This window comes from Oryzias latipes, chromosome 8, assembly GCF_002234675.1.
Source record: "Oryzias latipes chromosome 8, ASM223467v1".
Taxonomy (NCBI): Eukaryota; Metazoa; Chordata; class Actinopteri; order Beloniformes; family Adrianichthyidae; genus Oryzias; species Oryzias latipes.
In genome coordinates this window covers 14,663,893-14,677,516 of record NC_019866.2, presented here as the reverse complement: position 1 = coordinate 14,677,516, position 13,624 = coordinate 14,663,893, and the positions used below count along the sequence as shown (strand labels likewise).

Genomic DNA, 13,624 nt, shown 5'->3' with positions numbered 1-13,624 from the left:
GGGTCAAAATGGTTTACAGTTCTGGACTTGAAGTCCGGTTATTACCAAATAGAAATGGATGAAAAAGACAGAGCCAAGACTGCCTTTGTGACTCCATTGGGTTTTTGGGAATGGAACCGCATGCCTCAGGGGGTGACGAATGCTCCAAGCACATTGTAGCATGTATGTCTTACATGAACTTTACAAAGTTGGTTTTAATTAATTTGGGCTAGTTTGGTTCGACTCATGGAGGAATGTGAATGTTTAAAAACCACAGACAAGACTTGAGTTGCTAATGTAAATGTATTTACAATATACAGTGAATACAAAAATCACAATATATACAACAAAGGATTTTTTTTTAGTCCAGAGGATGTTTTCTGTCGTTTTGTCTTTCTAGTTCTTAAGGCGTCCGTTAGGCCTTATGAAAGAGTTTTTATAGTTCTCTTTTGGAAAAACGAAAAGAAAGAAACACTCCAGCTGATTTGTTGGATGAGAAGGGGGTTAGTTCCTACCGCACTGGCAGTGAAGAGGGCAGAATCCAAGTCAGGATCGGGGCTCCTTTTTAGCTCGCCATCTGCAGAGGATTTATCCTCTTTTTTCCTTCTGGGAGTGGTAAAACTCCCTGATAAACAATTCTGTCCAGTGCTCAGGTTGAGCATCCAGTAAATTGGTCTGCAAGACGACCAGTCTTGCGACCTGGCCTGTTAAAACAGGGTCAATAAATAAATGATAATTTCCTTTGATCAAAAGAAAGCATATTCCCACAACCTCCTTAATTAACATAATAAACAAATGCATATGCAATTCATAATCAGGAGGACACTGCAAAAAATATCTTAAGTGCATAATCGATAGTTGTACAACATTTCCAAATTCTATTTCAATGTAGATGATCATCAATTTCATTTCAACGAGTACTCACAATTCATATTTCAACATTATTTATCAAGCAGAAAAATAGTTCATTTTAACCACATCCAATTATAAAAAAACAATTCATTTAAGCTGGCGCCCGCGCCAGCTGTCTCAATCATGGCTGCACTCACCAGTTCACTTTTTGTTCAACTGTGCAGATTTAAATCCCGGCTTCAGATGATGAACGCCGATCTGCAGCAGCGGTACACAGCCCAGCTCCCTCGTCCTTGCAACCTGTCAGTGCTTTGACAGGTCTCCCAAGAACGAAAGCCACGTCACTACTGAACTTATAGTCTCGCGGTATTTGCACAGCGCAAGGGAACCGGCAAATTTAAAGTGACAGTGCAGAATTTTACTAGGAGCTACAGCGCAGTATGATTTAAAGTGATAGCGCAGAATTTCATCGGGGTTACAACATTCCAAAGATTAATGGAGAAGTGCATGGGAGATTTGAACCTCAGGGAAGTTCTTGTTTTCCTAGATGATATCATTGTTTTTTCTGCCACCCTGGAAGAGCATGAAGAATGCCTGTTGAAAGTGTTGAAAAGATCAAAAGAGTTTGGATTAAAACTCTCTCCAGATAAGTGCAGGTTCTTTCAGTCAAGCGTGCACTACTTGGGACATGTGTTGTCAGAACGCGGTGTTGAAACAGACCCAGAGAAAGTGTCCACTTTAAAATCCTGGCCGGTACCCCGAAATCTGAAAGAACTAAGATCATTCTTAGGTTTTGCCGGATATTATCGGCGGTTCATCAGAAGCTATGCCACAATAGTAAGACCACTTAATCATCTTACTCGTGGCTATGAACTTAGCCGCCCGACTGACAAGAGCAAGAAGACTGCATCAAAGTACACAGATTCAAAACAACCGTTTGGAGACAGATGGACTCCTGCTTGTCAAACATCTTTTGAAACTGTGATAGACAAATTAACATCGGCTCCTGTTCTTGCATTTGCTAACCCCAAGCTTCCCTATATTTTGCACACAGATGCAAGTTTGTCTGGACTGGGGGCTGTGTTGTATCAAGAACAGGAGGGCCAGCTTCGTGTCATTGCTTATGCCAGCAGAGGACTCTCCCAGAGTGAATCTCGCTATCCTGGACACAAGCTGGAGTTTTTAGCATTAAAATGGAGTGTCACAGAAAAATTTCATGATTATTTGTATGGTTCCCATTTTACTGTGATCACTGACAACAATCCTCTCACTTACATCTGGACCTCTGCGAAATTAGATGCCACCAGTCATCGTTGGTTGGCTGCCTTGTTGACATACTCATTCAAGCTGCAGTATAGATCTGGCAAGCAAAATAATGATGCAGATGTATTGTCACGGCGACCTCATCCCCCCATACTGAATGAATCACCTCAGAATGGGGAGTGGGATCCTACCTATCATGTTGTCGAGCGTCTATCTCATTCAAGCAGACCCTCTGAATTACCTCCTGAAGTTGTGGATGCAATCTGTCAAGGTGCTCTGGTGAGAAGTTGTCTACCTCCGTCAGCTTGCATTGATGTTGCATTGGTTGAATCAATGACAGTCTCTACTAACGTCTTTCCAGAAGCCTTTGAGGAAGAGTCATCTCATGGTTTGGACATTGTACCGTCCATGACTGACATTGACCTACAAGAATTACAGTATGCAGATCCAGCAATCAGAGAAGTTATACAGCAGCTTGAGGCGGGAGAGAAAGTTCTGCCTGTTGCACATCGACTTCTTCCTGAGCTCTCTTTGCTACTGAGGGAATGGAGTAAATTGAAACTGGTGAATGGAGTCCTTTATCGGGAGAAGAAAGAAGAGGATAAACCTCATCTCCAATTGGTTCTGCCGCTGGATTTGCGCCCTGTTGTTCTTGAAAGCCTCCATAATGATATGGGTCACATGGGGATTGAGCAGACATTGGACTTAGTATGGCAAAGGTTTTTTTGGCCCAAAATGGCAGCCGCAGTGGAGCATTATGTCAAGACTTGCAATCGCTGTGTAAGGCGTAAATCTTTACCTGAGAAAGCAGCACCCCTTGTTAACATTCACACCACCAGACCATTGGAACTCCTGTGCATGGACTTTCTATCTCTAGAGCCAGATAGCAGTAATACGAAGGACATCTTAGTATTAACTGACCATTACACCAAATTTGCTGTCGCTATTCCAACTCCGAATCAGAAAGCCAGGACTGTCGCAAAGTGTTTGTGGCATGATTTCATAGTGCATTATGGCATCCCAGAACGTCTGCATTCTGACCAAGGCTCAGATTTCGAGTCTAGGTTAGTTGGAGAGCTTTGTGACATGACTGGCATCAAGAAATCCAGAACAACTCCCTATCATCCCAGAGGGAATCCGGTAGAGCGTTTTAACCGGACATTGTTAAACATGATAGGCACGCTCGATAATGAACAAAAGGTTAAGTGGAATGAGCATGTCAAGCCTCTGGTTCGGGCATATAATTGCACAAGGAATGATGTAACTGGGTACACACCATACGAACTCCTTTTTGGGCGGTTACCTCGCTTACCTGTAGACTTAGCATTTGGGTTACCGATAAAGGAACCTCCAATTGTAGCACATACAGACTATGTAAAGAACTTAAAAGCCAGACTACAAAAGAGTTATAAGCTTGCTTCAAAGAATGCTTGGAGGTCTGCAGATAAGAATAAAAGTTCTTTTGACAAGTATGTGAAACCTGCTAGTCTGCAAGTGGGAGACCGTGTGTTAGTTCGTAATGTTAAAATCCGTGGGAAACATAGGCTTGCAGACAGATGACAGGGCAGCAGTCCTGTCCTACAGTACCACAACAAATTAGGTTAACTTTGTTTTTGAGTTTTAGCTCCACAAACCAAGTCTTGTGCATTTGCCTTTGCAATTGTAATGATTTTCATTATTTACCAAAATCAATTTATATGTCCACTTAAATGTTAAATGGATGATTACAAAAAGCATTTTGTTTAAATGTTGATAACTGTCAGACTAGTGTCATGGTGGCTTGTCAGACTCCTCCCCCTCCCAGCTCTGCTCAGGACTCGCAGGTTTTTCTACTTTCCTCATCTACGCACCTGCCATTTAAGGAGACCCACCTCAAGCATTCTTTGCCAGTCCTTTAACCCTGATGGTGCTTACCTCACCTCATGCTACACCTGGCCCTCTATGTCATGTTTTGCCTCGCTTATCATGTTTTTGCTGTGCTTCAGGTCTGCCGTTTTCCACGAGAGCAACTGAGTCCTAATCCACCTCGAGCAGAAGCCAAAACCCTCCACGCTCCACAAGAACTCCAGCCACGCCACAGTCAAGAACTCCAGCCACGCCGCTGTCCAAAGACTCTATTCTCGCCGCCTTCGAGAACACTAGTCACGCCATTGACTCCCGTGCTCACCGTTGGCTGAAGACTCCTCGTCAAGCTCCAAGCCCCTCTCCCCTCCTGGATCCACTGGCTCCTTCAAATTAAAACCTGTTACATACCTTCCATCTACCTGCCTCTTCCTTCCGGGTTACAGCATCTGGGTCCACCTTGATCAGATCATGTCAACTAGATTACATTTATTTCATTCTTTAACCCTTTTGCTATCCTAGGCAATTTAACGTTGGGAGTTGGGTCATCTAGACCCACTAGACAGTGCGTTGAACCCTTTTTCTTCAATGATTTGTGTTCTTGGTTTCCATGGATCACATGAAATCTTTCCACCTTCATCCACCATTGTCATGGTAGGGAGAACACATCAATGTAAGGGTGGGGTCACCTAAGATAGCACAAGGGTTTAACACACATAATCGTTTGTCCAACACGTTCGCTACCAATCCACTCTAGTCCTTTCCCTGCATGCTGTCTGATCCAAGCTGTGTAGTAGCTGCTTACAGAATAAGAGACCTGACAGGTGATGGTCAACCTCTCACCTGGCTGCAGACTCACAGAGGCTGGCTGTGTCAGCTGTTCACACTTTACACCTGAAGAGGACAAACAGTTTAATGGTTAATGGTGTAACAACAGTGAACAGTGTCTTTGTCTCAGTCAAACTCACAGGCTCCAGCAGCCAGAAGCAGCAGCAGAACTCCAGAGAACATGATGAGGATGATGATGAAGATGACTGATTAGATCTTCTTCTTGGCTGACAACATGACATCAAGTCTTTTTGAAATGTTATAAAAGGGTATGATTCTGTGACGGGGCACCATCGTATGCAGAGTGTTTGTTTGGCAATGAGATAATAAAAAGAGAGAATGTTTCATGCGAAGAGAAGGCTTCTGAAAACTGAATGTTATTGTGTTGGAGGGTTAGTGTAAAGATTGGTATGTATCAATCATCATAGGAGTAACACACGACAATCTTTTAGACATATGTAGAGAGTATTTTCTGACTAAAGGCAACAAAAATGAGATTATAAGGTAGTTGTTGCTATAAACGGGCACGTCAATGGTGGTGCTAAACATATCTAGACAAAGCCCTAGATTTTGCACTAGCTATGCATGCAAAGTCCTGCATGGCTGATGCAAAATACTTGCATAGCCTGCTGCCCGTTCATTTACAAGATCCAGTTTAAAACAATTTCTTTGTTTTACTTACCTTCTGTTCTTCCATTAGCGAAATGACCTCCTCCGGTAAGCCTTGAGCGTGCAAAAAGACCCTTACAGACGTCAATTTTGTTGGTTCCACTCCTGCAGCTCCTCGGCCTCTGCAGTGCTGAAGGATGTGGCTCACATGTTCGTGTTGACTTTAAAGTCAAAATTCTGAGTTTAAAGTCAGAATTCTGAGATTAAAGTCAGAATTTTCTTTGCCCTTTTTTTTTTTCTTTCTCCATGGCCCCAATCCTCTTCTGTAGATATGGCCCAAAAAAGGCTGGACAAAATAAATTAAATAGGTAAACGGCAAATCCTTCCACACTAAAAATCGGTCAGCGACTCCCTTTAACTGCTCCATTGAAAGTATAAGAAATCAACTAAAAACCTGCAACCTAAAATACCAACAATGAAGAAAAAATTTGACAAGGAAAAAAAACTGTTGTTATTTTACTCCTTTAAAAGGGTTTCTGCAAAATATCAATTCTCCTTTTTAGCATTCACAGGTCTGTCAAATACTATTTAAAACAACGGATGAGAGCTATTTGCTTTATGTGGTGTTTTTGTACAGAGTTTCTGTCTCTTGAGTCACTGTGTGTCTCTAGCGCAGTAATAAACAGCAGAATCCTCAGCTCTCAGACTGTTCATCTGCAGATACAGCTGTTGTCTGCTGTCGTCTCTGGAGATGGTGAAGCGGTTTTTCACTGACTCTGAGTAGTACATGCTGCTGCTGCCAGTGTGGATCCAAGCGATCCATTCCAGTCCTTTTCCAGGAGCCTGTCTGATCCAGCCCATGTGATAGCCACTGAAAGAGAATCCAGAGGCTGAACAGGTCAGTCTGTGGGATTCTCCATGTCTTTTAACCGCAGATTCAGACTCAGTCAGAGTCTGTCCATCAACAACTGGGAAGGAAAATCAGAAAACTGGATTTAAAAAAGGAATACATCAGAAATCTACAATGTATGCATGATGATGTTCACCTGCATAACAGAGAGTTAAAAGCAGCAGTCCTGTCCTACAGTCCATCATGTTCAACTGAGTTCAGTGTCTCTGCTGTCATCTCTGCTGTCAGATAAATGGAGGAGGAAGACGTCCATGTTTGCATTGACTCCACCTCACAGAAGACATTCAGCTCCATCAGAATTCACATTTGAATCACAAAATACTTCTTTCACGTCTAATAAAAATATTTCACTTTTCTTTTCTCTTTTTTTTAACCTTAAGTTTAGTTAGAAATAAATTGTTTCATGATTATGCTATAGGTCAGCGGTCCCCAACCCCCGTGCCGTGGACCGAGAATGATCCGTGGGTCATGTGGAACCGGGCCGCACAGAAAGAATAAATAACTTACCGTAAATTCCGGACTACAAAGCGCACCCGATTACAAGCCGCACCCACCCATTTTCACGTGTAAAATTAGTTTTAAATATACACAAGCCGCGGCAGAGTACAAGCCGCGCATGTGTTAGGCGATATTGTCGTCCCGGCCAGAATCCCAGAATGAGTGCAATTCATCAGCACATTGTGGGTGGTGCCAGCTTTGTCTCTGGGTCACGAATTTGAGTGTATCGACATCTGTCAAACAGCATGGACCTCTATTCTGTTCACAAGTTCCTCAGTTATGGTGTTTTTATTTCATTTTTTTTTTTTTTTACTTATTGACAATCTAGGTATCATACATAAAATTACAAACAGTAACCATATAATCAACATTACATCCCTCAGTTATGATGAGGAAATTTACATCCACGATTCCACATTTCCCATGAGTCTTAGGGGCTAAAGGCGGGGCCAATGCCCGGCTCGCCATACTGTTGTACGTGTTTAAGAATGAGTATCAGCAGTGCATGGAGGGGCGAACGGGTAAAGCTCTCCTTCCGCTTGTGTCGCGGCAGCGTTATGGGAGTAACAGGACTGGTTAGAAAACACACCGGTAAAATACAGCAGCGGCGACTGAAAAGCGCGCGCCTCAGCGTGATACGCGCGCCTCAGTGCGGCGCGTGCGTCAGAATTCAGAAGCCTCTGCGCTCCGCTCCCGCCCCGCGTGCTCCTTGTCTCCCCTTCCTATCTACTCCGACACCTCTGGCCAGGGCTGCTTCAAGGAGGAGCACTTCGTCCCCGTTGCGCCGGTGGATGGAGCAAATCGTTTCTGTGCAAAGCAATCGGACTTAATACTGTACGTTTTGTGTATGAGGGGCGGATGCGTTGTTACGTGTGGGAGCCATCAGACTGCCATCGGCCCCGCAGCTCAATCAGCAGGAGAAGATGTCTCCAGCTCACACGGAGGCTGTGAGTTTATCAAAGCAAAATTCCGCTTTTACGGTTTCCTTAGAAACCGTAAATGGAGTGTAAATTCACTCCATGCGCTGTTCTCTCCGTCACGCAGCAAACCGGCTTTTCCAAACCCGTTGGTGACGGTGGACTTTTTTACGCTGCTTTTAACGATTGCTTTTAACTTGAAAGCTTCATCATATTGTAGCGGCGATCACGTGCACGTTGGGTCTAATGGCCCCAAAGGATTCTGGGATGCGGCCGGGCATGCGTGTTTCATTTTGTTGAACCATGACTGAAGTGTCTAAGACCTGAAGTCAAGTCCATGCTGTTTGGCTGCTTAGAGGTGTGTTGAATATAAATGTCTTGTGCTTGGTGTTAGATAAAGAATACAAACTATTCACTGAATTCGGAAGTACGTACATAAATTAGCCGCGTCACTGAATAAGCCGCAGGGCTGTAAGCGCAGGAAAAAAGTAGCGGCTTGTAGTCCGGAAAATACGGTACATTACTGTTTTATTTATTTCAGAATCTAAAAGATGTTGAAAAATTGCTCGATTCTCTGTTACATCTGTCTATGTCACAGGTCAAGGCGCTCTTCTCCGTCACGTGATAGGTTACCCCTAAAATAAAACCCAGGAACCAGCAAAATGAGTAAAAATCAAACGTCTTTGAAAAAATTCTTTGCCAAGGGGAAAACGCCCAGCCAGGAGACAAAAGAGGAGCCTTCGACTTCCAAAAAATAGAAAGCTGCATTTAATAGACAGTACTTCATTTTCGCACAATGAGTGTGGGCAGGGGAGAGGATGATGAGACCTTTATGATGTACAATGTCCTGCGTGTCAAAATAAAAGCTCAGAGTTCGTCTTGCCACGTCTCTGTTTCTCTTTCATCGAAGTCTTGCTACAATAATCGTCCGCCGCATCTTAAAGTCCGGTCACTAAAAACTTTGGTTGACGTCATAACGGTCCGAGGTGTTATGAAGGTTGGGGACCACTGCTGTAGATGACTTCCTTTGTGGAATCCCTGTCACATGTTTTTCATCATATCTTTATTAATATTTCTTTGTTGTTTAAATAGGTATTATTCATAAATAATATTACATAATCATTTATGTAATATTTTTACAAAAGTTTTCATTCTTTTTCAGTCAACATAATACAGTAAATAATGAACTGAGTACAAAACAATAGATGATCAGATTTAAGATTTTTTTCAGATAATCCACCAGTATTTGTCAAAGCATAAATGATTATTTATAAATTTATAGATTATTTATAGATTGCTGCACAGTGGTGCAGTGGTTCGCACTTTCGCCTCACAGCAAGAAGGCCTCTGGGGGTCTTTGGTGTGGAAAGATCCTCATAACATGATGTCATCACTCAGCATCAAGCCAGATTTCTGATTCTTCATGTATTTTCTCATAAAAAAAGTTTGATTTTATGTTATATAATTTAAATTGATTGGACTTAATTTAGTAAAAAATACTTATTTGTTGAATCAATATTTCCAAGGCTTTAAAACAGTGTAGTATTTATTAGTATTGGAAGTAAAGCAAAAAATCATTGGTAGTGTAGCGCCTCCTCTGGTGGATTCATGCTACATGTTTTCAGGCTCTGAGGGGTTTTTGTTCAGGTCTGCTGATGGTTTGTGTCACTGTGGATCTCTGGCACAGAAATACACAGCAGAGTCTTCAGGCTGCATGTTCTGTCCATTTAGAGTCACTCTGTTGTTGGAAGAGTCTACATCAATGCTGAACTTGTTCTTCAGTGAATCTTTGTAGTGAGAGCCTCCAGTGTATTTCATCCCAATCCACTCCAGTCCTTTCCCTGCAGGCTGTCTGATCCAACCTGTGTAGTAGCTGCTCACAGAATAAGAGACCTGACAGGTGATGGTCAGCCTCTCACCTGGCTGCAGACTCTCAGAGGCTGGCTGTGTCAGCTGTTCACACTTTACACCTGAAGAGGACAAACAGTTTAATGGTTAATGGTGGAACAACAGTGAACAGTGTCTTTGTCTCAGTCAAACTCACAGGATCCAGCAGCCAGAAGCAGCAGCAAAACTACAGAGAACATGATGAGGAAGATGATGAAGATGACTGATTGGAGCTTCTACTTGGCTGACAACATGACATCAGGTCTTTTTAAGATGAATGTTGATGTAAGAGCCTGATTTGCATATGTGGGGTGTCAGGAAATGACAGTTTAGTGAAAGGACAGATCAGATCAACATTTACATGTGGAGCAGAAGAACCAACAGCTGAATTTGGGGAAAAAAACAGTTTATCTGCAGATCAGCTGTCTGTTCTCTTTATGCTTCTTTTACATAAAAATACATCAACGAACATTTATCATTAAAAAGTATTAAATATGTGTATTTGTTTTTAATGTTAAAGTAATCTTCTGTTAAAAAATCATTGAAATCATAAGTGGGAAAGTTTAATACTTGATGAGTAAAAACCATTTAATGACATACCAGTGTTAACAAATACCTTTATTGAAATTATTTCCACAATCTGATTTGATTTTGATTTGACTAATATGATTTGCCGCAATTAAAAAGAAAAAAAGACACGGAAAAGAAAATTAAATACAGTTCAGGGAGAGAGGCATGAAAAAACGATTGGGGCCTCCACTTAAACATTTGCACAACGATTATACTACCCTGCGACAGACTGGCGACCTTTCCAGGGTGCCCTCTGCCTTCACCCACAAGCGGCAGTCAGGGTTTAGACTTCACCACAGTACGGAAACTGCACTAGTTAGAGCCTCTAATGACTTATTACTGGCCTCAGAAAAGGGACTACTCTTTATCCCTGTCCTGTTAGACCTCAATGCAGCCTTTGACACTATCAACCACAGTATTTTACTCCATAGATTAGAGACGGACATAGGGATCAGAGGATCTGCCCTCCAGTTGTTTAAATCCTATTTATCCGACAGGTACCAGTTCGTTAATGTAAATGGATAGTCCTCTCATTGCACTCGAGTTAACTATGGAGTGCCACAGGGCTCCGTTTTGGGACCCATCCTGTTTATGCTTTATATGCTACCCTTAGGAAACATAATCCAGAAACAGCATTCATTTTCACTGTTATGCAGATGACACGCAGTTGTATTTATCTATTAAACCTGAAGAAACTGACCATATAAAGAAACTGAATGCCTGCATCAGAGATATCAAAAGCTGGATGACAATTAATTAACTCCTTCTGAACCTAGAAAAAGTGAGGTAATTATACTAGGTTCTAAAACCTCAGAGATGCTTTGTCTGATTGGATTGTCTCCCTGGATGTTGTAAGTATAGCCTCTGTCTCCAAAGTTAAAAACCTAGGGGTTTTATTTGACCAGGATTTTAAATCTGTATTTGTAGCGTTAGATAAGTTAATTCTTCTCTATGAGTTCTGTTAAATCTCCTGTCCTTCCTGGGGGAGGATCCCTTCTTCATGTAGGAACCCCTGAGGCTTTTTTGTTTTTTCCGGAATCCGTTTTTTTAGGACTTTTTCCTAAGGGCAGGGATGCCAGTTTAGTTTAGTCGGTTTAGTTAAAGTTTAGTACTATCCTATTGAATTATATGCGTTTATGATCCTTTTTGATTGTGTGTTTACCTTACAATTACCGACACGAAGCCCATTGAGACGACTGTTGTTGTGAATTTGGGCTATACAAATAAAATTGAATTGAAATGGAAAGATGAATGAAAGGATGATAAAAAATACAGAAAATTATGCAGGGATAGTTAAATCAGAAGTTTATCCCAAGTTTCATCACAATAAATTAAACAGCTTTAAATCAACAAATACATGTGCATTACAATGCAGAAATAAAATGTTTTTTAGACATTTTTGTAACAATTCGTAGAGATGCAGCTTTTTGCTACATTAAAAAGCCATTCTATGGTTTTGCTGCCCTTAATTTTATTGAAGTAGTTATGTTTTTACAGTCAGTGCCTCTCCTTAAGCAGCCCACAGAAAGTAGAAACTAAAGGTTGTCGAAGTTTTTTGTTGCGGAGGCCAAATTAGGAACTCTAAAATAGACTGGGTGCCAATTTGTTTTGGGGGGAAAATGGCTAAACAGAAAAAGTTGTTTTTAAAAACTTTAATGACCAAGTGTTATTTGTACAATTAACAAGGCCCTCCAGATGCTTTCCCAGTTGCAGTCGGAGGTTACTGCCCAGATCTACTCGTCTAGTAATTGTATCATTTGACAGACTCATTTTTTCAAACTTTTTCTTTTGCTTCTGAAAAACAATGTCAGCTACTTTCAGCATACATTATTTTACAAACTCCCCGTCACTTAAGGGTTTGCTACACAGGGCCATTTCCAAAGTCACAGCATAGCTAGCATCTGTCACAGCTTCACTGGATTTAGAAATGTTTGAAAATGTTTAGAAAAATTTGGTGTGTACCATAGCCTCGTTGTACTTGTTGGAGCTTACTGTTACGGTCCTCTGCGGTAAATTTGTTATAGATGTGATGATTTGTAATATAGTGACGATTTCTATTGAATTATTTGAGCATTGCATTTCAATTAACCTGCTTGCAAATAAGGCACATGACTTTATCCAGTCCATGAGGTACAATAAAGTAAGAATTTGTCCACTTAGATTGAAAGCGGCTTTTGTCCTCACCAACACAACATTTTTCCTAAAAGGAACCTACTCTCTCTTTTTTTGAGGGCCAATGTTATGACCCTTGTCATATTTGTGTATGTTTTTTATTTGTATTTAATGTTTTGTATATGGAGAGATTGTATCTAGGGGTATGATTCTCGCTTGGGGTGCGAGAGGTCCAGGATCTGAATATCCATTTGAGTATATCATTCATTTGCTTGTTTTCTGGTGGTGGTCTTTGTTGGTAGTCATGGCTTTCAACTTGGATGACTTTGTTCTTGACCCACAGCTGCATAAATTGGATGACTGCACTAAAGCAGATTCGTTAATAGTTGCCAAGTACTTTGATATTTATGTTCCGACTGCGACACGCAAGCCTGATATAAAGTTATTGCTGAGAAGACACCTAGCGGAGCAGGGGGTCCTGCAGTTGTCTCCCACCAGGTCTTGGGTTGAAAGTGCGCTCAGGGATGATGATCGTATGTCAGCAGAGGCAGCAGAACCCATTGAAGTTCTTGGCAGATTAAAGGCAGGGGTAAATGCTCCTGTGACCCATTCAGGTGTTTTCTCTGACCCAATCATGCTTCTTCACGCGGGGATCCCCACAGAAGATCTCAAACTCATCTCCTGGTGCTTCACCTCAGTTTGACGTGAGTAAACACATTGCTCTCGTTCCTTCCTTCAGGGAAACTGAGGTTGACTCTTGTTTCAACGCATTTGAGCGCATTGCCACTACATTAGGATGGCCAAAGAACATGTGGAGTTTACTATTACAATGCAAACTCACAGGCAAAGCCCAGGATGTTTGTGCCACTTTGTCCATTGATGAAAGTTTAGATTATGATGTTGCGAAGGCCACTGTATTGAGAGCATATGAATTGGTCCCAGAAGCATACAGACAAAGGTTCAGAGCATGTGGAAAATCAGCCACCCAGACATATGTGGAATTTGCGAGGGAGAAGAGCGTCCTTTTTGATAGATGGTGTGCTGCATTTAAAGTGGAGGATTTTGCTCAGCTTCTGGAATTGGTGCTGCTGGAGGAATTTAAATCTTGCCTTCCTGAAAGAATTGTTATTTAGTTGAATGAGCAGAAAGTCACATCTTTGACCAGTGCTGCTGTACTGGCAGATGAATTTGTGTTGACTCATCAATCTGTGTTTCCCCCCACACGTGTTAACAGTTCTTCAGCTGGCGTTAGGAAGCCAAAAGCCTGGCCCAAAGTTGCGCCGCACATGGGAACTATGCCTCCTGACAGCCGTGAGGGTTTTTACTGTTGTGAAAAAGGACATGTTATTTCTAATTG

General features: G+C 41.8%; 1 long non-coding RNA gene and 1 gene segment (V, D, J or C); both read right to left on the bottom strand.

The window, feature by feature from the left end:
* Positions 1-263: 263 nt before the first annotated feature.
* LOC111947768 lies at positions 264-1,279 on the bottom strand. Its single transcript, XR_002873696.1, has 2 exons — positions 1,029-1,279; positions 264-683 (listed from the first exon to the last, which is right to left on the bottom strand). It is a non-coding gene; the product is annotated as an uncharacterized LOC111947768 (long non-coding RNA).
* Positions 1,280-9,347: 8,068 nt separating this feature from the next.
* LOC101167843 lies at positions 9,348-9,851 on the bottom strand. The segment is given in 2 exon segments: positions 9,348-9,668; positions 9,743-9,851. Coding segments are annotated over 2 exon segments (348 nt in total).
* Between the last annotated feature and the right edge of the window lie 3,773 nt (positions 9,852-13,624).